This window comes from Watersipora subatra, chromosome 4 (genome assembly GCF_963576615.1).
Source record: "Watersipora subatra chromosome 4, tzWatSuba1.1, whole genome shotgun sequence".
NCBI lineage: Eukaryota > Metazoa > Bryozoa > Gymnolaemata > Cheilostomatida > Watersiporidae > Watersipora > Watersipora subatra.
Window position 1 is genome coordinate 32,505,175 of NC_088711.1, and position 26,762 is coordinate 32,531,936.

General features: G+C 37.8%; 1 protein-coding gene and 1 long non-coding RNA gene across 3 annotated transcripts in view; one reads left to right on the forward strand and one right to left on the reverse strand.

The window, feature by feature from the left end:
- LOC137393004 (transient receptor potential cation channel subfamily M member-like 2) overlaps window positions 1-26,762 on the reverse strand; it is a 74,868-nt gene that overhangs the window by 1,628 nt on the left and 46,478 nt on the right. Inside the window, exons 16-21 of the mRNA XM_068079384.1 lie at window positions 25,288-25,551; window positions 23,445-23,625; window positions 22,787-22,865; window positions 20,745-20,929; window positions 15,988-16,120; window positions 13,969-14,088 (exon numbers count right to left, since the gene is read on the reverse strand). Of these exons, the coding sequence (XP_067935485.1) occupies window positions 13,969-14,088; window positions 15,988-16,120; window positions 20,745-20,929; window positions 22,787-22,865; window positions 23,445-23,625; window positions 25,288-25,551 (962 nt within the window). The remainder of the gene's footprint in view (window positions 1-13,968; window positions 14,089-15,987; window positions 16,121-20,744; window positions 20,930-22,786; window positions 22,866-23,444; window positions 23,626-25,287; window positions 25,552-26,762) is intronic.
- On the forward strand, window positions 1,676-25,346 carry LOC137393005 (uncharacterized). Of its 2 annotated transcripts, none has more exons than XR_010978268.1 (3): window positions 1,676-1,815; window positions 13,144-13,362; window positions 25,226-25,346. It is a non-coding gene; the product is annotated as an uncharacterized lncRNA (long non-coding RNA). The 2 variants fall into 2 exon arrangements; XR_010978267.1 differs by lacking the exon at window positions 1,676-1,815 and adding an exon at window positions 1,996-2,115.

Consider the following 26,762-nt stretch of genomic DNA (forward strand, 5'->3'; position numbering starts at 1 on the left):
TTTTTGCCAAAACATGTCCAGCGTAAGCAACAATTATATAACCTTTGGAGTTGTCTACTACTATTATATATACAATGACAAAATGAGTGATAACCTTTTAAAATTATTAACCTTATTAAAATTCTAACAATCAAAATGGTATGAGCACAAATATTTTTAGTAATGCCCATAACTATATTTATGAGCACTATCATTTATGATCTCAGGCTATTTGACGCATTCTAGCTTAGATGAGTGGAAGATAGGATATATGAGACACAGACATAAATGAAACCAGAATTTAGAATCTGAAATAAGTCCAAACATATTTTACCGCGTGATACACCTATGTTATACATATACATTTTTAATGTGATTCTTGCAAAGATTTATGGTCATTTTAGGTTACAACCAAATTTCTATACCAAAAAAACGAAGAAAACAGGAGGAAATTCTTAAACCGCTGCCCTTCAAAAAGAGTGAGCTGACCTACTTTGACTGCCTTAATTGTTAATATATAGCAACAGGCTGCGCATTCAGCAGAAATAATCAAGCTTTCTCTACTTTGACCAGACTAAGTGTCATCTAAAAACCATTCCTTCTCAGAAGATTTTCTAAGAATCTCACAGCAGCCTATCAGTAGGTCAACTTTTGACTTCGGACAACTAGAAACGCGATATCATTTATGGCAATAGACCTAAACAAGAATACATCCGGTTGGCCTCAGGCTATCGCTTGCTAAGTAATTTCCAACGAGCTTACAGCATGGCAAAAAGTAGCGAAAACTGGTCTAAACTGGATACCGTGTCTGGTCATTGACCCCAAGCGATAAGATTTATAAATGAAATAGAAAAAGCAGCTATGAATACATAGGCGAGGCACAGGTGGTTAGGTCATGGCTGGATGTTGTTTGCAGCTCCCACTTGGCTGATGGAAATTTGATACCAAGTGTATAGCGAGCATTTTAGGGTATTAGCTCGTTTACAAGTTTGTTATGATAGCCGAGATATCTTTTAGCATGTCCATTATTAACATTTCATGGTGAATCATAAAATGTTTAGTGGTTTACGTTTGCTCTCAGCGTATCCTCATAAGAAGTAAAAGCTTTCACTTCCTAATTAACGCTAATATATCTAGATTTACCTCTTGCTGAGTGCTGTTGGCATTCACAATAGTGTAAAAGTGTGTTTAGGGCAAAATAGACAACTACAGCTATCTTTATATTTCTAAATGATGCAAAACAGGAAAGTTATACATTTACTGTTTGAATACAGTTCCACAGATGAACAATAAATTTCAATGATAAGAATGTTTCGTTAAAGGTTGACTTGCAACAAAATTCACGTTACAGTTATTTGGTATGAAAAGATTCACCATGTCTTACTCTGCTGTGTTGTAGGTGCAAAATATGTGGAAATGTTATTACAAGCTCTTAAAAGCTCAAAAACGAAAAGCCGCCGTAGATTGGAATCAGTTTATTTCTCTGATGTAATCATTACATTTGGTTATTGTTTTGTCATGTGATGTTCTCACGTGAATTGAAAGGCCAATAAAAGGCTCAATATAAACCTTCTCGTAGCACTAGTTTATGACAAACACTTCGGGCTTTACCGAAGACCCCGAAGACCCCGTATCAAATATAGATGCTCACTACTTTACAGTTTTGTTTCGGCTTGGTCTAATCGTCAAGTCGTAATCTGATCATGTGACCCAATACTTCGCAAATAATTGCTGCAGCACTTTCGATATCACAGGTGACCAACAGGCTCATCATGATTATTAGATAATGATATGTACTCCTTCGAGCTAAGGTTAACAATTAAACGAATTTTTACGGTAAGTTATAAGATATCAGTGCTAAAAGTGACAGCATTACGATGACGATAAAATAGACGCGTAAGAACAACAGACATGGTTTTATTGAATGCGTGAAGTATATTTGTGAAAATATTCCGACGAGGTTGCATGAAAGTGTAAACAGAAACCATCTTGTACAACTACGTCCCATTTGAGCCATTTTGGAAAGAGATTCTAATCTACGGCGGTTTTGTGATGGCGGCGATAAACTATTCGTTTTTGAGCTTTTAGGAGCTTGTAATCACATTTCCACATATTTTGCACCTACAACACAGCAGAGTAAGACATGGTGAATCTTTCGATACTAATTAACTGTAATGTGAATTTTGTTGAAAGTCAACCTTTAACTTATAGAGTATGGAACAGTGGGTCTCAGTGTGTTTTATATCGACCGCCAGGAATACACAAAAACTATGAAGCTATGAACAGCTTAGATGCTACGAATTGCTAGAAAGCTTTGAATAGCGTCAAAGATATGAAGCTTTTTAGGGTCAATATACTCCTAAGGTTTTAAATGGGTCAATTTGAGCGGGAGGGATCTACAAGGCTGCAATTTGTGCTTTGTGGTCTACAAGGAGAAATAATTTGCGCTTTGCAATATTAACAACAAGAAATGGCAGTGGGAATATATTACCAGTCATTTTTGCACGTAAATATATAATTTGTCATAACTATTTGCTACTTCCTGTCCCAGTCTTTGATTTGTCTTTGCGGTTGTTTGCAAACGTAATTATCACTTGGAAGACAAAGATTTGTAAAAGGTATATTGGACAGAGTGGTTTTAGACAAAACACCTTTGGACCGATCAGTATTAGACCAATTGTACAAAACGATGGTATACACTACATATGGTACACGCTGCGTATGGTACACGCTACGTATGGTACACGCTACGAACGGTACACGCTACGTATAGTACACGCTACGTATGGTACACGCTGCGTATGGTACACGCTACGTATGGTACACGCTGCGTATGGTACACGCTACATATGGTACACGCTACGTATGGTACACGCTGCGTATGGTACACGCTACGTATGGTACACGTTGCGTATGGTACACGCTACGCATGGTACACGCTACGTATGGTACACGCTACGTATGGTACACGCTACGTATGGTACACGCTACGTATGGTACTTGCTACGTATGGTACACGCTACGTATGGTACACGCTACGTATGGTACACACTGCGTATGGTACACGCTGCGTATGTTACACGCTGCGTATGGTACACGCTACGTATGGTACACGCTACGTATGGTACACGCTACGTATGGTACACGCTACGTATGGTACACGCTACATATGGTACACGCTACGTACGGTACACGTTACGTATGGTACACGCTACGTATGGTACACGCTACGTATGGTACACGCTCTGTATGGTACCCACTTCGTATGGTACACGCTACATATGGTGCTTACAAGTTCAGACCTGATGAGTGTTTACAAGTTCAGAGCTGATGAGTGCTTACAAGTTCAGACCTGATGAGTGCTTACAAGTTCAGACCTGATGACTGCTTACAAGTTCAGACCTGATGAGTGCTTACAAGTTCAGAGCTGATGAGTGCTTACAAGTTTAGACCTGATGAGGGCTTACAAGTTCAGACCTGATGAGTGTTTACAAGTTCAGACCTGATGAGTGCTTACAAGTTCAGACCTGATGAGTGCTTACAAGTTCAGACCTGATGAGTGCTTACAAGTTCAGAGCTGATGAGTGCTTACAAGTTCAGACCTGATGAGTGTTTACAAGTTCAGACCTGATGAGTGTTTACAAGTTCAGACCTGATGAGTGTTTACAAGTTCAGACCTGATGAGTGTTTACAAGTTCAGACCTGATGAGTGCTTACAAGTTCAGATCTGATGAGTGTTTACAAGTTCAGACCTGATGAGTGTTTACAAGTTCAGACCTGATGAGTGTTTACAAGTTCAGACCTGATGAGTGCTTACAAGTTCAGACCTGATGAGGGCTTACAAGTTCAGAGCTGATGAGTGCTTACAAGTTCAGACCTGATGAGTGCTTACAAGTTCAGACCTGATGAGTGCTTACAAGTTCAGACCTGATGAGTGCTTACAAGTTCAGACCTGATGAGTGCTTACAAGTTCAGACCTGATGAGTGCTTACAAGTTCAGACCTGATGAGTGTTTACAAGTTCAGACCTGATGAGTGCTTACAAGTTCAGACCTGATGAGTGCTTACAAGTTCAGACCTGATGAGTGCTTACAAGTTCAGACCTGATGAGTGCTTACAAGTTCAGACCTGATGAGTGCTTACAAGTTCAGACCTGATGAGTGCTTACAAGTTCAGACCTGATGAGTGCTTACAAGTTCAGACCTGATGAGTGCTTACAAGTTCAGAGCTGATGAGTGCTTACAAGTTCAGACCTGATGAGTGCTTACAAGTTCAGACCTGATGAGTGCTTACAAGTTCAGACCTGATGAGTGCTTACAAGTTCAGACCTGATGAGTGCTTACAAGTTCAGACCTGATGAGTGCTTACAAGTTCAGACCTGATGAGTGTTTACAAGTTCAAACCTGATGAGTGATTACAAGTTCAGACCTGATGAGTGCTTACAAGTTCAGACCTGATGAGGGCTTACAAGTTCAGACCTGATGAGTGCTTACAAGTTCAGACCTGATGAGTGCTTACAAGTTCAGACCTGATGAGTGCTTACAAGTTCAGACCTGATGAGTGCTTACAAGTTCAGAGCTGATGAGTGTTTACAAGTTCAGACCTGATGAGTGATTACAAGTTCAGACCTGATGAGTGCTTACAAGTTCAGACCTGATGAGTGCTTACAAGTTCAAACCTGATGAGTGATTACAAGTTCAGAGCTGATGAGTGCTTACAAGTTCAGACCTGATGAGTGTTTACAAGTTCAGAGCTGATGAGTGTTTACAAGTTCAGACCTGATGAGTGATTACAAGTTCAGACCTGATGAGTGCTTACAAGTTCAGACCTGATGAGTGCTTACAAGTTCAAACCTGATGAGTGATTACAAGTTCAGAGCTGATGAGTGTTTACAAGTTCAGACCTGATGAGTGTTTACAAGTTCAGACCTGATGAGTGCTTACAAGTTCAGACCTGATGAGTGCTTACAAGTTCAGAGCTGATGAGTGCTTACAAGTTCAGACCTGATGAGTGCTTACAAGTTCAGACCTGATGAGTGCTTACAAGTTCAGACCTGATGAGTGCTTACAAGTTCAGACCTGATGAGTGATTACAAGTTCAGAGCTGATGAGTGTTTACAAGTTCAGACCTGATGAGTGATTACAAGTTCAGACCTGATGAGTGTTTACAAGTTCAGACCTGATGAGTGATTACAAGTTCAGACCTGATGAGTGATTACAAGTTCAGACCTGATGAGTGATTACAAGTTCAGACCTGATGAGTGCTTACAAGTTCAGACCTGATGAGTGCTTACAAGTTCAAACCTGATGAGTGATTACAAGTTCAGAGCTGATGAGTGTTTACAAGTTCAGACCTGATGAGTGTTTACAAGTTCAGACCTGATGAGTGCTTACAAGTTCAGACCTGATGAGTGCTTACAAGTTCAAACCTGATGAGTGATTACAAGTTAAGAGCTGATGAGTGCTTACAAGTTCAGACCTGATGAGTGTTTACAAGTTCAGAGCTGATGAGTGTTTACAAGTTAAGAGCTGATGAGTGCTTACAAGTTCAGAGCTGATGAGTGCTTACAAGTTCAGACCTGATGAGTGCTTACAAGTTCAGACCTGATGAGTGCTTACAAGTTCAGACCTGATGAGTGCTTACAAGTTCAGACCTGATGAGTGATTACAAGTTCAGAGCTGATGAGTGTTTACAAGTTCAGACCTGATGAGTGATTACAAGTTCAGACCTGATGAGTGCTTACAAGTTCAGACCTGATGAGTGTTTACAAGTTCAGACCTGATGAGTGATTACAAGTTCAGACCTGATGAGTGCTTACAAGTTCAAACCTGATGAGTGATTACAAGTTCAGACCTGATGAGTGTTTACAAGTTAAGAGCTGATGAGTGCTTACAAGTTCAGAGCTGATGAGTGCTTACAAGTTCAGACCTGATGAGTGCTTACAAGTTCAGACCTGATGAGTGCTTACAAGTTCAGACCTGATGAGTGCTTACAAGTTCAGACCTGATGAGTGATTACAAGTTCAGAGCGGATGAGTGTTTACAAGTTCAGACCTGATGAGTGATTACAAGTTCAGACCTGATGAGTGCTTACAAGTTCAGACCTGATGAGTGCTTACAAGTTCAAACCTGATGAGTGATTACAAGTTCAGAGCTGATGAGTGTTTACAAGTTCAGACCTGATGAGTGTTTACAAGTTCAGACCTGATGAGTGCTTACAAGTTCAGACCTGATGAGTGCTTACAAGTTCAGACCTGATGAGTGCTTACAAGTTCAGACCTGATGAGTGCTTACAAGTTCAAACCTGATGAGTGATTACAAGTTCAGACCTGATGAGTGCTTACAAGTTCAGACCTGATGAGTGCTTACAAGTTCAAACCTGATGAGTGATTACAAGTTCAGACCTGATGAGTGTTTACAAGTTAAGAGCTGATGAGTGCTTACAAGTTCAGAGCTGATGAGTGCTTACAAGTTCAGACCTGATGAGTGCTTACAAGTTCAGACCTGATGAGTGCTTACAAGTTCAGACCTGATGAGTGCTTACAAGTTCAGACCTGATGAGTGATTACAAGTTCAGAGCTGATGAGTGTTTACAAGTTCAGACCTGATGAGTGATTACAAGTTCAGACCTGATGAGTGCTTACAAGTTCAGACCTGATGAGTGCTTACAAGTTCAAACCTGATGAGTGATTACAAGTTCAGACCTGATGAGTGCTTACAAGTTCAGACCTGATGAGTGCTTACAAGTTCAGACCTGATGAGTGCTTACAAGTTCAGACCTGATGAGTGCTTACAAGTTCAGACCTGATGAGTGCTTACAAGTTCAGACCTGATGAGTGCTTACAAGTTCAAACCTGATGAGTGATTACAAGTTCAGACCTGATGAGTGTTTACAAGTTAAGAGCTGATGAGTGCTTACAAGTTCAGAGCTGATGAGTGCTTACAAGTTCAGACCTGATGAGTGCTTACAAGTTCAGACCTGATGAGTGCTTACAAGTTCAGACCTGATGAGTGCTTACAAGTTCAGACCTGATGAGTGATTACAAGTTCAGAGCTGATGAGTGTTTACAAGTTCAGACCTGATGAGTGCTTACAAGTTCAGACCTGATGAGTGCTTACAAGTTCAAACCTGATGAGTGATTACAAGTTCAGAGCTGATGAGTGTTTACAAGTTCAGACCTGATGAGTGTTTACAAGTTCAGACCTGATGAGTGCTTACAAGTTCAGACCTGATGAGTGCTTACAAGTTCAAACCTGATGAGTGATTACAAGTTAAGAGCTGATGAGTGCTTACAAGTTCAGACCTGATGAGTGTTTACAAGTTCAGAGCTGATGAGTGTTTACAAGTTCAGACCTGATGAGTGATTACAAGTTCAGACCTGATGAGTGCTTACAAGTTCAGACCTGATGAGTGATTACAAGTTCAGACCTGATGAATGCTTACAAGTTCAGAGCTGATGAGTGCTTACAAGTTCAGACCTGATGAGTGCTTACAAGTTCAGAGCTGATGAATGCTTACAAGTTCAGACCTGATGAGTGCTTACAAGTTCAGACCTGATGAGTGCTTACAAGTTCAGAGCTGATGAGTGATTACAAGTTCAGAGCTGATGAGTGATTACAAATTCAGACCTGATGAGTGTTTACAAGTTCAGACCTGATGAGTGCTTACAAGTTCAGACCTGATGAGTGATTACAAATTCAGATCTGATGAGTGCTTACAAGTTCAGACCTGATGAGTGCTTACAAGTTCAGACCTGATGAGTGCTTACAAGTTCAGACCTGATGAGTGATTACAAATTCAGATCTGATGAGTGCTTACAAGTTCAGACCTGATGAGTGCTTACAAGTTCAGACCTGATGAGTGATTACAAATTCAGACCTGATGAGTGCTTACAAGTTCAGACCTGATGAGTGTTTACAAGTTCAGACCTGATGAGTGTTTACAAGTTCAGACCTGATGAGTGCTTACAAGTTCAGACCTGATGAGTGCTTACAAGTTCAGACCTGATGAGTGTTTACAAGTTCCGACCTGATGAGTGCTTACAAGTTCAGACCTGATGAGTGTTTACAAGTTCAGACCTGATGAGTGCTTACAAGTTCAGACCTGATGAGTGCTTACAAGTTCAGAGCTGATGAGTGCTTACAAGTTCAGACCTGATGAGTGCTTACAAGTTCAGACCTGATGAGTGATTACAAATTCAGACCTGATGAGTGCTTACAAGTTCAGACCTGATGAGTGCTTACAAGTTCAGACCTGATGAGTGTTTACAAGTTCAGACCTGATGAGTGCTTACAAGTTCAGAGCTGATGAATGCTTACAAGTTCAGACCTGATGAGTGATTACAAATTTAGACCTGATGAGTGCTTACAAGTTCAGACATGATGAGTACTTACAAATTCAGACCTGATGAGTGCTTACAAGTTCAGACCTGATGAGTGCTTACAAGTTCAGACCTGATGAGTGTTTACAAGTTCAGACCTGATGAGTGCTTACAAGTTCAGAGCTGATGAATGCTTACAAGTTCAGACCTGATGAGTGATTACAAATTTAGACCTGATGAGTGATTACAAGTTCAGACCTGATGAGTGATTACAAATTCAGACCTGATGAGTGCTTACAAGTTCAGACCTGATGAGTGTTTACAAGTTCAGACCTGATGAGTGTTTACAAGTTCAGACCTGATGAGTGTTTACAAGTTCAGACCTGATGAGTGTTTACAAGTTCAGACCTGATGAGTGTTTACAAGTTCCGACCTGATGAGTGCTTACAAGTTCAGACCTGATGAGTGTTTACAAGTTCAGACCTGATGAGTGCTTACAAGTTCAGAGCTGATGAATGCTTACAAGTTCAGACCTGATGAGTGATTACAAATTTAGACCTGATGAGTGATTACAAGTTCAGACCTGATGAGTGATTACAAATTCAGACCTGATGAGTGCTTACAAGTTCAGACCTGATGAGTGTTTACAAGTTCAGACCTGATGAGTGTTTACAAGTTCAGACATGATGAGTACTTACAAATTCAGACCTGATGAGTGCTTACAAGTTCAGACCTGATGAGTGATTACAAGTTCAGATCTGATGAGTGTTTACAAGTTCAGACCTGATGAGTGCTTACAAGTTCAGACCTGATGAGTGCTTACAAGTTCAGACCTGATGAGTGCTTACAAGTTCAGAGCTGATGAATGCTTACAAGTTCAGACCTGATGAATGCTTACAAGTTCAGACCTGATGAGTGCTTACAAGTTCAGACCTGATGAGTGCTTACAAGTTCAGACCTGATGAGTGATTACAAGTTCAGACCTGATGAATGATTACAAGTTCAGACCTGATGAGTGCTTACAAGTTCAGACCTGATGAGTGCTTACAAGTCCAGACCTGATGAGTGCTTACAAGTTCAGAGCTGATGAGTGCTTACAAGTTCAGACCTGATGAATGCTTACAAGTTCAGACCTGATGAGTGCTTACAAGTTCAGACCTGATGAGTGCTTACAAGTTCAGACCTGATGAGTGATTACAAGTTCAGACCTGATGAATGATTACAAGTTCAGACCTGATGAGTGCTTACAAGTTCAGACCTGATGAGTGCTTACAAGTTCAGACCTGATGAATGCTTACAAATTCAGACCTGATGAGTGCTTACAAGTTCAGACCTGATGAGTGCTTACAAGTTCAGACCTGATGAATGATTACAAGTTCAGACCTGATGAGTGCTTACAAGTTCAGAGCTGATGAGCGCTTACAAGTTCAGACCTGATGAGTGATTACAAGTTCAGATCTGATGAGTGTTTACAAGTTCAGACCTGATGAATGATTACAAGTTCAGACCTGATGAGTGCTTACAAGTTCAGAGCTGATGAGTGCTTACAAGTTCAGACCTGATGAGTGTTTACAAGTTCAGACCTGATGAGTGCTTACAAGTTCAGACCTGATGAGTGCTTACATGTTCAGACAAGCCTGCATTCGAGTTTCACATGTTGAAATGAAGGAGACCAACTCGCTTCACTAGTGTATTTCTAAAAATGATGACCAGTATAAAAGCTGCTTTTGCGCAAGGAAGTGCGATGGCCCTCAAAAGGATAACGTCTACAAATTACACAAAGGTCACCTGTTTGATACGGCTGTTGGGTTTTCCAAACTAAATAAAGTGCATAAAAGATTAGAAAGGAAGAGATGTAACTTTGATACAGGCGCATACTACTTTACTGAAATTTCAAGAAAGGCCTGGCTTGTATAAATCTTTTCTTGAACAATGAAACCTTCAATACTTTTTAAATTTAAGTAAATTTTAGTAACCTCGAAGAAGGGAAAGCGCCCTTTGGCACTGACAGTGAATTTTAATGACCACGAAGAAGGGAAAGCGCCCTTTGGCACTGACAGTGAATTTTAGTGATCTCAAAGAAGAGAAGCGCCCTTTGGCCCTGACAGTGAATTTTAGTGACCTCGAAGAAGGGAAAGTGCCCTTTGGCACTGACAGTAAATTTTAGTGACCTCGAAGAAGGGAAAACGCCCTTTGGCACTGACAGTGAATTTTAGTGACCTCGAAGAAGAGAAAGTGCCCTTTGGCACTGACAGTGGATTTTAGTGACCTCGAAGAAGGGAAAGTGCCCTTTGGCACTGACAGTGAATTTTAGTGACCTCGAAGAAGAGAAAGCGCCCTTTGGCACTGACAGTGAATTTTAGTGACCTCGAAGAAGAGAAAGCGCCCTTTGGCACTGACAGTGAATTTTACTGACCTCGAAGAAGGGAAAGCGCCCTTTGGCACTGACAGTGAATTTTAGTGACCTCGAAGAGAAAGCGCCCTTTGGCACTGACAGTGAATTTTAGTGACCTCGAAAAAGGGAAAGCGCGCTTTGGCACTGACAGTGAATTTTAGTGACCTCGAAGAAGGGAAAGCGCCCTTTGGCACTGACAGTGGATTTTAGTGACCTCGAAGAAGAGAAAGCGCCCTTTGGCACTGACAGTGAATTTTAGCAGTTCTCAAAAGAGCACAATAAAAGAGCCATGCTCACTGGCTCTAAATTGATACGAGACGGAGTGATGCCAACTCTTGCTGTAATTGTCCAATTACATTTATATAACAATTACACTCTGTGCAGCTGCAATACTTTGCATGATCAAAAACTTCCACAAGATTTCTAAGCTGTAAAAATTTAGAAAATAGTAATGAAGGCTGACAAGTGCAATGGCAAATTATTTATGGAGTTGTCTGTTCATGTGAAGTATAACGACAGCATTCTGTGTATACTACTAATAGAGGAGTCGAGTAGGAGAGGTACGGCTTCTATAACCTGATAGCCAGGCTTTACTTTATGTCTGGTATAAATACATAAGTCTGTTATTGACGTAAACGTCAATAATAGACATACATTTACACACAAAAAATGTAGAGAACTTTTAGTACAAAGACCTAGAGACTAGCGCGAGTTCTTTTAATGCATCAATAAGCCAACATTGATGAACCGTGTTCAGTAGATTGTACGAGCATGCTACCTCATATGCACAGCTTGACAGGCCAAATTCAAAAGATTGAAGCTAGGCTAGCCTCCCCTAAGCCATAGACGCTGGAAAGATTTAACATTATACTAAGCTATTATATTGATACTGTAAGCTATCTTTGAACGCTGCTACCTTAGTGAGTATAAGTTCTGTAATGTATTTATGGCGTGTTCAACAACTGTAAGAGAGCTTGGGGTCTACCTAACTCGACAGAACATCAATTGTTATGCGTAGCCCATGGATAGAGCAGCGACTGCTTAACCCTTGACCAAGGGTGCTTCCCTACGCGTACCCTTTGATATGAGAAGTATTTATTGTGAACTGGGGCTATCAAATGAAACCTAGACATACCAACAAACTTGTAGTTGTCTTCTACACAACAATACAGTTATTACTTCACCGATTAGAAGATGCCCTGTAATATAAGTGTTACTTCGACCAATAACACGCACCAAATGTACTTATTGGTTAGAAGAGCAGTGGCTGTAAGCAATAATTTTTGGCCAATTAAGGAGGTCATGAATGTAGGCTATATCTACATGTAAATGTTGCCAGACAAAGCAACATTGTGGCAAAATAACGATGATTGTTTTTTAGAATAATTATGGCTACAAATTTATCAATCAAACTTTTATGTGAATATATCTTCAAGTTTAAGAGTAGCTTTGTAAGTGATTCCTGTGTATTTGCCGGTAATTCATTTTCAGATGTACATGTTCTTTCTACTGCACAAATGTAAAAACTACAATGCATTGCAGTAAAAATTAAGCTGTATTATATTTGTGCTTTTATTCTATATTATAGAGTTTAATTAAACGCAAACAATGCAAGTGCTAATAGCTATTGTTACTTACGTAGCAGAGATAATCTATCAGCAACTGTATCTAGCATATAGCTAATAGACAACTCTGCTTCCAGTAGAAGTTTGTTTATGATTATTGAAGTGTTTACTGCGGTCACAACATTGTAAAGGTTTCCAACAATTATTTGTATTAACAGAAATCTAGTGACCTTCATATAAAACTTGAGGGATCAAAAGTAGTGCTGTCGAACAAACGAGTTTTGAAGTGCAACTGATCCATTGCCGGTCAGCGCTACGGGTAGCAGAGTGCTAGTTGAGCTTATGAGTACTGAGCCTTAGCTTGGAACAACAGTAACATGTAACTGTTGTTACATATACATGTATATGCTCTACATGTATATGCTGTACATATATATGCTGTACATGTATATGCTGTACATGTATATGCTGTACATGTATATGCTGTACATGTATATGCTGTACATATATATGCTGTACATGTATATGCTGTACATGTATATGCTCTACATGTATATGCTCTACATGTATATGCTCTACATGTATATGCTCTACATGTATATGCTCTACATATATATGCTCTACATGTATATGCTGTACATGTATTTGCTCTACACGTATTTGCTCTACACGTATTTGCTCTACTTGTATATGTTCTACATGTATATGTTCTATATGTATATGTTCTACATGTATATGTTCTACATGTTTATGTTCTACATATTTATGTTCTACATGTTTATGTTCTACATATTTTTGTTCTACATGTTTATGGTGTAACATATGAAACTGGGAGACCAAATCTCAGTCCACACCCAAACTTCACACAGTCTTTTGATCTAATAGAGATAATGAAAACTGGAGAGAAGAGAAAAAAGACCTTTGAACAGCTTCCAATAACATCATGGATAAAGATTTACAAGCCTTGATATGAAAATTGCTCTTTGAAGCTGCCAACAAATAGAGCAAATGAGCAAAAAGACATACCTCGAGCCAGTGACATTCTTTCATGACACCTGAGAGCAGGTGTCTCGGCTATTTTGCAAAAACTGGAGAAATGTCAAGGTAATGACCTAGTAAAACAAATCAACGTATCTCCAACATAAACAAATGGCTTTCACTCATTGATCTTTAACCGTCAATGACCCCAGACACTACGGGCAAAACTCAGATTAATGTCGAAACAGGAAATAATGTGAGAAAATAGTAGAAAATTTGCATGCTGTATTATTATATTATATACTGAGGGGTTAAAATAAACCCCTCAGTTTTAGTCCAGCTACAATCCTTTCTAGCAGTTATTAGTAATAACATGAACTTTTATCTCCAAAAAAGATGTACTATGAGCACTAAGCAGATTCTCGGAATACCATTGGTATTTCACATGATCTTTTGACCCGTTTTCACCATTGGAAAAAATTATACTTTCTAAAATTAGCGCATTCTTAGAAAACCTATACTTGAGCGATGTTCCTTTTGCATAATAAAATCCTTTGGTATGAAAAACGGATGACCCGCTAAGATTATGCAAACTATCAACTGGGATAAAAAGAAATGATTGAGGCTTGGAATAGGCGTACACTTGAACATAGCTTCCTCTTATTGAAGTCTCACTAATATACCTCGCATGTCTACAGTAATTCAAACACACATACTGGAACGGTCACATACTTCAAACTGTCTACTGGTGATATCTCCGTAGACAAAGGCGCTCTGCCATAAGACAACCTTGACTGCTGACTGACAACATCATCTCTCAGGTCATCCAACTGCTCAATCACCATCTCCAACCTGTAACAAAATGTCAGGTGACGTTGAATGTATAGTTACATATAGGCATTGTTCGACATGAGCTCAGACGTTGTAATACATGTAGATATACGAATTTAGAGTCAGCTCTCACTAGACATTCACAATTGAATGTTGCTAGAAGTAAATAGTTTAGCCTCAAAAATAATAGTATATCAGCATGATTATTTTTCCTTTATGGAAATGGTCTAGCCTTAATCCAGCGCAAGGTTACCATCTTCTATAAAGTATCTTGTAATACATGTAGGCTATCATTAAAAATAATGTATAAACATCCCAAAACTATTTCATAATTTTTCTCCTCAGCAGCTAGGAAACTTTGAACAACGCTGACATGTATTAAAACAAATTAATATATTTACTAGGAGTTGTCTAATCCACACACTCCACTTTTAAAAGTAGACAACTACAAAACATACAACTGGAAGTATTTTACACAAGTACTTTACATGTACTTTGCACTTTAAACATAACTTAACCTGTTTTATGATGTTTTCTTCCACAGTTTGAGATAAATTTAGCTCTTACAGCATGCAGAAGCAGACCGCACTGACTAGTAGACAATTTATTGCTTTATGCCGCGACCAGTTTATCCTGTAGCTTCTAACATATTTATCAATCTTATAACATTTTAATTTATCATGAAATCAAATCAGCATACCGACGTTCTGATTGGATAGTGTATTTCACTTTAATGAGTAATTTATAAGATGTTTTTTTTGCATTTAACAATCAACTAAATTGCAAGTAAAATTCGTAGCAAACCATTTATCAAGAGTTTAAAACAATTACATTCTGATCTTAATGTGCAGAAAAAAGCTGTGATAATATAAGAACAGCTTCCCATCAATGATACTTACATGTCGTCTCATTAACCTACTGTCTGATCAAATTATCTAAACTGACTAGAAATATGATACTTACATGTCGCCTCATTAACCTATTGTCTGATCAAATTATCCAAACTCACTAGAAATATGATACTTACATGTCGCCTCATTAACCTATTGTCTGATCAAATTATCTAAACTTACTAGAAATATGATACTTACATGTCGCCTCATTAACCTACTGTCTGATCAAATTATCTAAACTTACTAGAAATATGATACTTACATGTCGCCTCATTAACCTATTGTCTGATCAAATTATCTAAACTTACTAGAAATACTCTATACAAAAATCTACCTATTTTAACTGATTCATGACTATGAGAAAATTTTTAGTCACAAACCAATTACTGTATTATGTATAACACAGAGTGCAGGTAGTGAAACCTTTAAAGGAGTCGAGTGCATCAATTATAGACGAAGGTAAAAGGTTGGTTTCTAGGACTTAACAAAGACAAAGCTTTGCACTTTGATTGAAGTCACTAACGCTTTGGTTTAAAAGGTCTTAACTAAATTTGACTACAGCCAAACACGAGAAAAGGCAGACAAATTCAAATTTTGAGCAGAGTCACTACTTGTCCAAATAAGAGAAGCAAAGCAACTCCAGATATGTAAATATTTTATTTAACTAGATACATGACAACTAGCTAGATGAGAGACTTGCAAACAAAACTCTCTTACAAACTTCTACCTTTTGTCAAACAAGATTAGTTTATCAAGGTGCTGAAGAATCATATGGAGAGAGCATTAAATGTTTTTATGGAGACTAAGAATTACTAGAGAGATTATTTTTTCAATATTACGTTTAACTCTGCTAATTCTAGAGATAATCTTTCAACAAGCTCCCAACTGTCACCTGTTATACCTACCTGCATTAGCTCTTAACTATCACTCCCTATACCTACCTGTATTAGCTCCTAACCATCACTATTTCTTACACATGAGTGTTGGGAAGAGAGCTCAAAGTGAATATGAAAGAAATGACATGTACCTTTGGGCAGTGCTAGTCACCTTGTGGGACATATCTTCCTTCTGCAGCTTGCATTCTTGAGCTACAAACTTCAGCATACAAGCTTTGACAAACTTGGTAATCTTACGGTTGTAATCCTCCTCCAAAATCCTCCCTGAGGTCATAAACATGGAGAGTGAGTGCAAGACGACACTACGTAATACATTGTTAGTTTGTTAACAAAATATGTCTATTTAGTGGACTAACCACCATACCCTATGGATACTTCTATGTAATCATAGAGTACTGCTTTAGTTGCTCAGATAAATCTGGTGCAGGATTGAATGAGATGCTAGTATAGGTGTGTAGATGCTAGTATAGGTGTGTAGATGCTAGTATAGGTGTGTAGGCATAAAGTACTAAAAGAAACTAGAAAACTCCCTGTCTAGTAAAGAAGCAATGCTACTAAACTTGCTCCTCTCCTCTCTTTCCTGATTGTCTGTATTACCTTTTGACAAAACTACTGATCTATTCTGATGGCAAATTTAATGCTTTACCAAGATTTGCATACAACAAGCTGGCGTAGTAGCTCTGCTTGATAAAGATTGTATTTATTTAACTCCACAATTTCACGAGGAGTCATGCGTGACGCTATCAGAGCTACTATAAGTCATGTGTGGTACCATCAGGGCTATTATGAGTCATGTGTGGTACCATCAGGGCTATCATGACTCATGTGTGGCACCATCAGGGTTAAAATAAGTTAACCAGCCTGCACCAACAACCTGACGACACCAAGTTCTAATGATGAAGTTTTACCCAAGTTAATTAAAAACATTGATCTATGTAACCAGCTGACTCTAATCTGGTATGTTCATTGACCAGCATCAACAGGTGCTATTAAACGCTGTTCTAAATGTCATCATAATTGCACTTTTAACAATTCGAAAAAAAAATGATACAGATTAGCTCTTGTGCTGCCTCACAATAGTGACTCAATCTTAAAATACAGGTGACTGCTGGCCAGAAAGTGTGACTAATAAGGACTTTAATCTTGAACCGTAACAAATAGGATTCACTTGGCAAGTGAAAACCTACCTTATTGACTTTAGATCCCTAAAATCGAATAATGTGATAAAAATCTGTAAGCTTTTCATGTACAATAGAACCTCGGTTCTCGACCACAATCCGTTTCAGAAGGTTGTTCGAAAACCAAGTTGTTCAAGATCCGAAACAGGTTTTCCCATTAGAATTAATGTATGCAAGTTTTAATCCATTCCAAGTCGATTTAACAACTTCGGTAAAGTAATTTTTAACATTTTACACCATAAACTGTACTGTATACGGCATACTATAAATAAAAACGGGTAGATATATATTGTCTTTAACTTTAATAAAAGATTTTCTATCTATGATGATGAAAAAAGAAAACAAAAAGTAAACATTTCGTATGCTTTGCTCTTGAAACATCAAAAACATTAAAGGCTACAGTACAATACCAAAAATCGGAGAAATTGATAATGAAACAGCAAAAAATGCAAAAGATCAGTTACATCAAAAAATCATGTGAAAAAGAAAATAGAAACAACAATGGCACGTTTACTTTACATCTTTGAAAAAGAATCCTCCTCCAAAACAATTTAGGGTAACTCGACTGGAGGAGCTGTGTCCCTAGAAAATCTCTTCGGTAGAAACGACGCCCTCCCAGATGGCTCCTTTTTGTAAAGAAAATAATGACGCAAAACTTTCACCCTTTTTGAGAACCTTCCGCAAGTGGCTCATAACGACGCCGTTAAACGTATAAACACGCGGTTTCCGGAGCTGTTCCAAACGTTTAATTCAAATGGGCATGTTCCGGCTTGGTCGAGAACCGAATTTATGGTCGAGATCTGAGACGAACAAATCTCAAATAATTTGGTCGAAAACCGAGTTGGTCGAGAACCGAGGTTCCACTGTATATAGTTTTACAGATATTACATATATAAAATAAAAATATATGTTTCAAAAAGTTTTGTAACACATGGGATATCTTTCAGATTTGCATACCGTCTTTACTAACATGTTTTAGTAGCTGGTCAACCCTTTTTATAACTCAACGGCTCAAAGTATAGAGTATATATGACTACAGTAAACGCTCCTACAACGTGAATACTCCATTCCAGGAACATTTACGTTATAGGGAATTTACGCTATGAGACCAGTAAAATACATGTAAATTGCCTAATCCGTCCCAAAATCTTTCTAAGCTCACCCCTTTGCCATGCAAAAAGTAAAAAGTTGATTTAACTCTTTTGATTTGTGTGCTGTATCGTAACTGTAGCGCTATTGGTTTGCATCAGCAACTTTTCTTCTTTTTATAGTCAATCTCACTGGTTTTATAGACTATGATTGTGGTAATTTTACAAGTTGATAAGGACTGCACATTTTCGACGTTCATTTACGACGATTTGCTTATTTTTTCTAAACAGCAAAATCTATTCTGCAAAGTAAAACTAATAACAAATATTTTGTACGTCTGCAATAAGACAAAACAACGAAATCTATAAAAAGCAGTTCTATCTTTTCGTCATCTATCTGTATCCAGGAGTCAAGGTTAGGATAAAAGATAACTTTCGAAAATACTTCAACTTGTGACATTCAAATTGGTAGCGCGACGCTGTAACACCTGCACCAATCAACTGCCTTTGTATTTATGAACAATTGTATGGCTATCCTATTCTTAATTTTGTCGACACAGTTGATGATCTATTACGATGAATTAGAATGTTGCAAAAGTTATATACATGTATAATAGATATAACGCTATGTACACGGCGTTTTTTTTTCAGCAAGTGCGACGAGATGAACTTACATTCAAATCGAATTTGAAAATTTGCCCGACCTGGCACTTTAAGTTATATGGAAATTTTTACGTAGTACGAAGCCAAAACTTAACATAAATTTTTTATGCTATCTGGAATTGACGTTCTAAGAAGTGTACATTACAGGAGCGTTTACTGTACATGTATGTTATCACTGATCTGAGTAATGCCGAGATCAGTGATAACATAGTTATATAACTACATTATGTAAACAAAACTATGGTTATAGTCAGTGAGGCAACTCCCATCTGGCTACTAGGGTTGCACGATAGCTCGATAGTCGATTTCGATAGTCGATAGTTGTCTTTCTCGATATGAATATGTTGCCTATTTTTAGCCTATCATAGCATCCGAAACAAATATATCGTTATCGAATAATAAAAAATAATATAACCCGATAATTACTGCCCTCGGATAGCTCGAACACATGGTTAACTCGAACGGATTTGTTTTAGACGTCGTTATTACCATGATCGGCAAAATATTTTCGTTAACGATATTTCTAAAGGTTTGCAAAAATCAAATTTTGCCAATCATCCGCTTAGCGATGGCCCTCCAAAAGCTAAGAAAAGTGAGCTAACTTTCGAATAAACACTTGAAGAAAAATCGGCAAACTTGATCTTGGTTAAAACAATGATATACAGCCCCCTGTATATCATTCCTGGGGGCTGTATATCATTGGTCAAAACGCTAAAAAAAGATGTCTTTTCTTCGGAGCATTTCAACAGCGATCAAGTTTGGCTAATTTTAATCTGAAAACGTCCTGGCAGTCACATCCCTTCAAACAAAAAACAAATCTCAAGTGATAGAAAAATCTCTATACTTTCTAATAAATATATTTTAAACTTTACATTAGAAGCCTTTTAATTTGCAACAAGCCAATCATGCGCTATCAATCTATTGCTATCGGTGGGACAACTCCAACGATAGTCGATAACACCTTTTCAAACATCAAATGCCATACCTACTGGCTACCCACAAGCCATTTTAGCAACTTTATATGACTGCTCAGAAATGGGTCACAATCCTACCCATAAAACACAAAACTAAGAATTGTTCCCCCTTCATTTTAACCAGATAAGTCTTTTGATTGAGCTAGTGTAATCTATTGCTGTTCGCTAGACTAATGTGAACCTAACAGAAATTCAGTGCAAAGGTCACCACAAACTTTCCTAATGCCGTATATATATATATATATATATATATATATATATGGGGCTGTATTTTTCAACCCTTACGCCATACGCTGTTAATAAAGATTCTTTAGTTTTCAGATAAGGTTGTAAACCACATTATGAACAAATCTGAAGACAAATGGATCGGATTTAGGCCTTGACGATTTTGAATCAGGGTGCAGTTCTGATGATTGTGATGATTCGATCTTCTCAGGTCACTAAAACTATGGCACCCACTACAGCAACAAGAAAAGAATTAATTGTTATTGATGTAACCAAGTCATTATTAGTATCATTTTGTGAAAAATTTGCCACTGATATACTGATACCTACTTGCTATTATGGGTTCATAAAGATCAAGCATAATAAATGTCAAAGTGGTGGTCTAATAGAGGTGGCTATCGATTAAAGGGTGGCGCTGTATTTTTCAACCCTTCTTCTATAGTGGTGTTCAAATAAAGGTTTCACAGTAACTTCCCAGTTTGAAGCGTGTAAGAATCTAAGCATGTAACATGTATGAATATTAAAATTTTCTGAAAAATTTGCTCTCTATTAGTCTCACCGTGAGCTTGACATGGGAGGGGCTAAATTATGTTAACCAATCAAGTGACAGATTTTCAAAATCATTGTTACTTTGTCATGGCAACTTTGGCAACTTGTCACCTGATTGGTTCCTCATTGTGATGTCATAGAGGACCCTGCAAACTTTTAGCAACATAACAAGACTAATTCCTACTAAAATTATTTATAGGTTGAGACTTACTAAAGTCTGAGCCTTCATCCTTGCCACAAAGAGTAGACTGCTTAGAACACTTGCAATGCCTAAACATGGTGATTAAAGTACCAATGAGAGGAATGTATGGCCTGTCAAAATGCTCATGAACAACTGCGTAGTAGTTGTACTTCCACAGAATCTCTGACTTCTCCTGCACTTTCTCAAAGGTATAGCTGCAGAAGAGAGAGACTCATAGTTACCAATGATCATTAGCCTGAAAAAATGTTAAAAATAAGAAGACAGACTTTATTGCAATTCTGACAATACAGTCAAACCTCCCGCAATATAGTCAAACTTCTATAATACAGTCAAACCTTCACAATATAGTCAAACTTCTACAATACAGTCAAACCTCTCGCAATATAGCCAAACTTCTACAATACAATCAAACCTCCACAATATAGCCAAACTTCTACAATACAATCAAACCTCCCGCAATATAGTCAAACTTCTACAATACAGTCAAACCTCTCGCAATATAGCCAAACTTCTACAATACAATCAAACCTCCACAATATAGCCAAACTTCTACAATACAATCAAACCTCCCGTAATATAGTCAAACTTCTACAATACAATCAAACCTCTCGCAATATAGTCAAACTTCTACAATACAATCAAACCTCCACAATATAGTCAAACTTCTACAAAACCATCCAACCTCCACAATATAGTCAAACTTCTACAATACAATCAAACCTCCCGCAATATAGTCAAACTTCTGCAATACAGTCAAACCTCCACAATATAGTCAAACTTCTACAATACAATCAAACCTCCACAATATAGTCAAACTTCTACAATACAATCAAACCTCCCGCAATATAGTCAAACTTCTACAATACAATCAAACCTCCCGCAATATAGTCAAACTTCTATAATACAATCAAACCTCCACAATATAGTCAAACTTCTACAATACAATCAAACCTCTCGCAATATAGTCAAACTTCTACAATACAATCAAACCTCCACAATATAGTCAAACTTCTATAATACAATCAAACCTCCACAATATAGTGAAGCTTCTACAATACAGTCAAACCTATATCTTATCTACCTTATCTTAAAACATATGAATGCAAGTTGAGACCTAGCAATGCGCAGGCTCAGAAATAGAGCCAGAAATAGAACTATTCAGTGTACCTTACTCTAATTTAGCAAAGCTTGGATTATGTATTTTTATCTTTTTACACGCGTTTTCCCTGACTTCTCTCTCACTAACAAGTTTTCAATGTTGCGAGAAGCTTTGAACATTGCATGCAGTATCTGACACATTAGTTGCAAAATATTTTCACACAGTATGTTGAAAAATACCTACGCTGAAGGGATCATAGGCAGAGGTTTGACTGTATTACATGATGAGATGACCATAGGCAGAGGTTGACTGTATTACATGATGTGGTGACCATAGGCAGAGGTTTGACTGTATTACATGATGTGGTGACCATAGGCAGAGGTTTGACTGTATTACATGATGCGGTGACCATAGGCAGAGGTTTGACTGTATTACATGATGTGGTGACCATAGGCAGAGGTTTGACTGTATTACATGATGAGGGAATCATAGGCTGTGTGATTGTACATAATCTGCATAAACAAAAAGAACTTCATAAGAAACCATCCTTAGAAAATTGATGAAAGATAAAACTGACAATTGATCCTGCACCTGCCCCCGTAATGATTCCAATAATCCGCAACACTAGGCTCTCAATAACAGAAAACAGTTTAGGAATTTACCTTTGGTCTGAAATAGGGAGAAAAGATCTTAGATGTACAATTGTATATACTAGTAGACTGGCAGCCCATGTGCCGTGAGAGATCATCATGTGTAATGAGTGTGTGAGTGATAATTGCAAAAGGTAGCAAGGTAGCGCAGTGGTTAGTGTGTCAGCCCACCTAATCAAATATCTGAGTTCAATCCCTGTGCGATACATTTTTTCCTAACATTTTTAGCTTGACTTCGAATGGACAGACCAACACGGCTCTTATTATAGTAAATATTTATTTGGTAGATACTAGCTACTAACCTAAACATAGCGATGAGTAGGTTGAGAAGTAGAATGTTAGTCAGTATCATGTAGACGGCTAAAAGAATCCATCTGTAGCCTACAAATAGTATCAGGATCATCTATTGTTATGTAAACTAAAGATGATGCAATTAAAGGTCTTATTGAAGCGCGCAGATGCATAAAATTTTGTTAAAATTCTGTTAACACAATGTTATGCAGTAGTCTTTCACACACAACCACACAGGTTTCATTCACTTGAAGCAAGTCTTCTTGCAACATAGTAAAATATGCGTGTTTGGTCACGCCCAAAGTCACATCCAGTCATTTGATGATGTATACAACTGCTTAGAATTCGTTAGTCTGAGTTGTGGAACTATCAATTCTGGTTGATCAACAGCAGAACAATATGGATGTAAATCAAACAACTTGTTTTACGCGGGAAACAAACTGTCACCCGACGCGTACGCTGCTATTATGTTGCTAGAAGATCAACACACTTGATGCAAGTGAGAGCACCGGCAGACAGCACTTCAACCTACAGTATATACCTCTTTAAATAGCTGGTTATTATGAGCAAATTTGTTCAAAGTTTACATATGATAGCAGATATTGAGAAATAATCAATGACCTGTACTTTGTCATCTTTAAACAGGTAAATTACAAAAATAAACCACACCGATATATCCGCCTTCCTCAAGGTACAACTCTCCATAGAGTTGAAAGTAGGGTCTCTTTATGACACCGTCAATGAGATTCCAGTCAAAGGCGGCCTGTGGGCTGAGTATAGCTTGAGTGATCACTCCAAAGCTTAACATTGTCATCAATAATATAATGATGAAGAAAAGCAGATCGACAAGCTAAAACAGCAAAGATAAATCAAACCACTGTGGTGATAGAGATATAGAAGATATGAACAGTGACAAGGTAAAGGTGGTGATAGAGAAACAGAGGAGATGAACAGTGACTAGGTAAAGGTGGTGATAGAGATACAGAGGATATGAACAGTGACTAGGTAAAGGTGGTGATAGAGAGACAGAGGAGATGCACAGTGACTAGGTAGAGGTGGTGATAGAGAGACAGAAGAGATGAACAGTGACTAGGTAAAGGTGGTGATAGAGAGACAGAGATGAACAGTGACTAGGTAGAGGTGGTGATAAAGAAACAGACGAGATGAACAATGACTAGGTAGAGGTGGCAATAGAGAGACAGAGGAGATGAACAGTGACTAGGTAGAGGTGGTGATAGAGATACAGAGGATATGAACAGTGACTAGGTAGAGGTGGTGATAGAGATAGAGGACATGAACAGTGACTAGGTAGAGGTGGTGATAGAGAGACAGAAGAGATGAACAGTGACTAGGTAGAGGTGGTGATAGAGAGACAGAAGAGATGAACAGTGACTAGGTAGAGGTAGTGATAGAGAGACAAAGGAGATGCACAGTGACTAGGTAGAGCTGGTGATAGAGAGACAGAAGAGATGAACAGTGACTAGGTAGAGGTGGTGATAGAGATACAGAGTAGATGAACAGTGACTAGGTAGAGGTGGTGATAGAGAGACAGAGTAGATGAACAGTGACTAGGTAGAGGTGGTGATAGAGATACAGAGGAGATGAACAGTGACTAGGTAGAGGTGGTGATAGAGAGACAGAGATGAACAGTGTCTAGGTAGAGGTGGTGATAGAGATACAGAGCTAGTCTACTCTAACTTCAACTATATGAGCTTCAAAGTATATACATAATATGTTATATAGATGTTAATAATATATTAATATAAGTTAACAACATATATTTAAAACATATACATGCATATTTTCTCATCTTTGCATATGATATTTCTGACTATTTATCCTTAACTAACATGGCCAACCTTTCCAAGTTAGGGAGTTTCAAGCTTTGTAAGTAGTAACTATACACAGAACAACTTCGCAGATTTCTCAAATAACTTGATCCAAACATGTCTGCCCATTTTTTACATATAATTTCTTGCTTTAATTCTTTTTTCACCACTACTTGCACTTGCCTTCTTGAAACCCATGATTATTAAACTATAAAAATGGTATGAAATAATATAATCTTTGATAATATACAAAAAACACGGAACAAAACTTTGTAAAAAAGAAATGCCTACAAATTAACTAATTTACAAAACTACATACAATGTCACAAAAAAGTTTGAGTTTGATGTTGAAAGAGTTTCTGTGGGTCCAACTATTTACTCAAATTTTACATTCAATGATGACACATTTGTAAGTTGGAGTTGTCTATGTTCGCCTGTACTAGCTAAGGTCGTTTTTAAATTTTACCAAAGATGATTCAAGCCAAAAAGAAAAACCTTGAAGCTCAGCCATGCAGTCCGTATCCGCATAATCAATCAGAAGAATTTCATAGCACTCCTGCTTTTATTTGACGAATCATTGCTAGAAACACTAAATACTCCATTCTGACATTTGTATTCTAGATGAAACCAGCTCCTCACTGTTTGTAACTGAAGAAAAGCGGAGGAACAGAGAAGTAACGAACCATTTTGCGGATCATAATAATCTTTGGTCCGAGCTGTTCAACCACGTAGAATATCTGACTGAAGCGGATGAAGTAGACCATGAAGGAAAAAGCGAAAAGCCATCGAGCCCACTCAAAGTAGAATTCGTCCAGGAAGAACCGCAAAAGAATGGCAGTGAAAAACAGTAAATAGGAGAGGAGGTCAATTTTGTTCCAAAAGTCTCGAATCCAGTCTTTGAATTTCTGTTTCGCATACTTCATCGACCTTGTGTCCCGAAACCATATCTAGTCAAAAAGAATAAAAACCAAAGTTGAGTGTCAATAATTGTTGACATCCACTGATTTGTGATTAACCTACAATAACTACTGTACTAAGATGCTATATAAAGTGTAGCCACTGCTATAAACTTATAAAAAAGTATGCCAGAGTCTGTATTTTATTTATTATCTACAAAACTGAAGTAGGTACTCTCCAGATGAAATAAGATTATCAATTCTCTTTGCTCCATGACAACTATTTCTATGTAACAAAACTCAAAGCTGATATGACAACAAAATATTAGATATGACATTGACGTTGTCTCCACTAATTTTGTTTATATTATGATAATATTTTGTAACATAATTAGCAAGCTTTGTGAGATAAAAAATTAGCATAAAATCACGTAATCCATCAAGATATTTACTATAATAAGATCCATGTTCGTCCGAAGCCAGGTTTATGGTTGAAAAAAGATTGTATCATACAGTATTCCAAAGTGTATTTATAACAGCTTACTCATGCTCCAAGTACAGCTTACTCTGTATGTTCCAAGCATAACTCTGTATGTTCCAAGTATAACCTATTCTGTATGTTCCATGTACAACTTACTCTGTATGTTCCAAGTATAACTTACTCTGTATGTTCCAAGTACAACTTACTCTGTATGTTCATATAACTTACTCTGTATGTTCAAGTATAACTGCCTTTGTTAATAATACAACTCGTTATCAAGAACAAGAATTCCCAAAATCCAATTAAAATAGGTTTTAAATTAAAACTTAATAAAATTCAAAATCAACCCATTATAGAGCTTTACCAAAATTAATTCAGTCTTCACTCTCTTGAGAAGCAAGCTAATAAATAACTGAGAAAAATTTACAAAATATATTTTCTGTTATTTTTCAACTCAAACAGATATTTAACCAAAACGATGACCTCGCACTAACCAAGATGATGACCTCGTACTAACCAAGATGATGCCCTCGTACTAACCAAGATGATGACCTCATACTAACCAAGACGACGACCTCGTACTAACCAAGATGATGCCCTCGTACTAACCAAGATGATGACCTCGTACTAACCAAAACAATGACCTCGTACTAACCAAGACGATGACCTCGTACTAACCAAGACAATGATCTCGTACTAACCAAGATGATGACCTCATAATAACCAAAACGATGACCTCGTACTAACCAAGACGATGACCTCGTACTGACCAAGATGATGA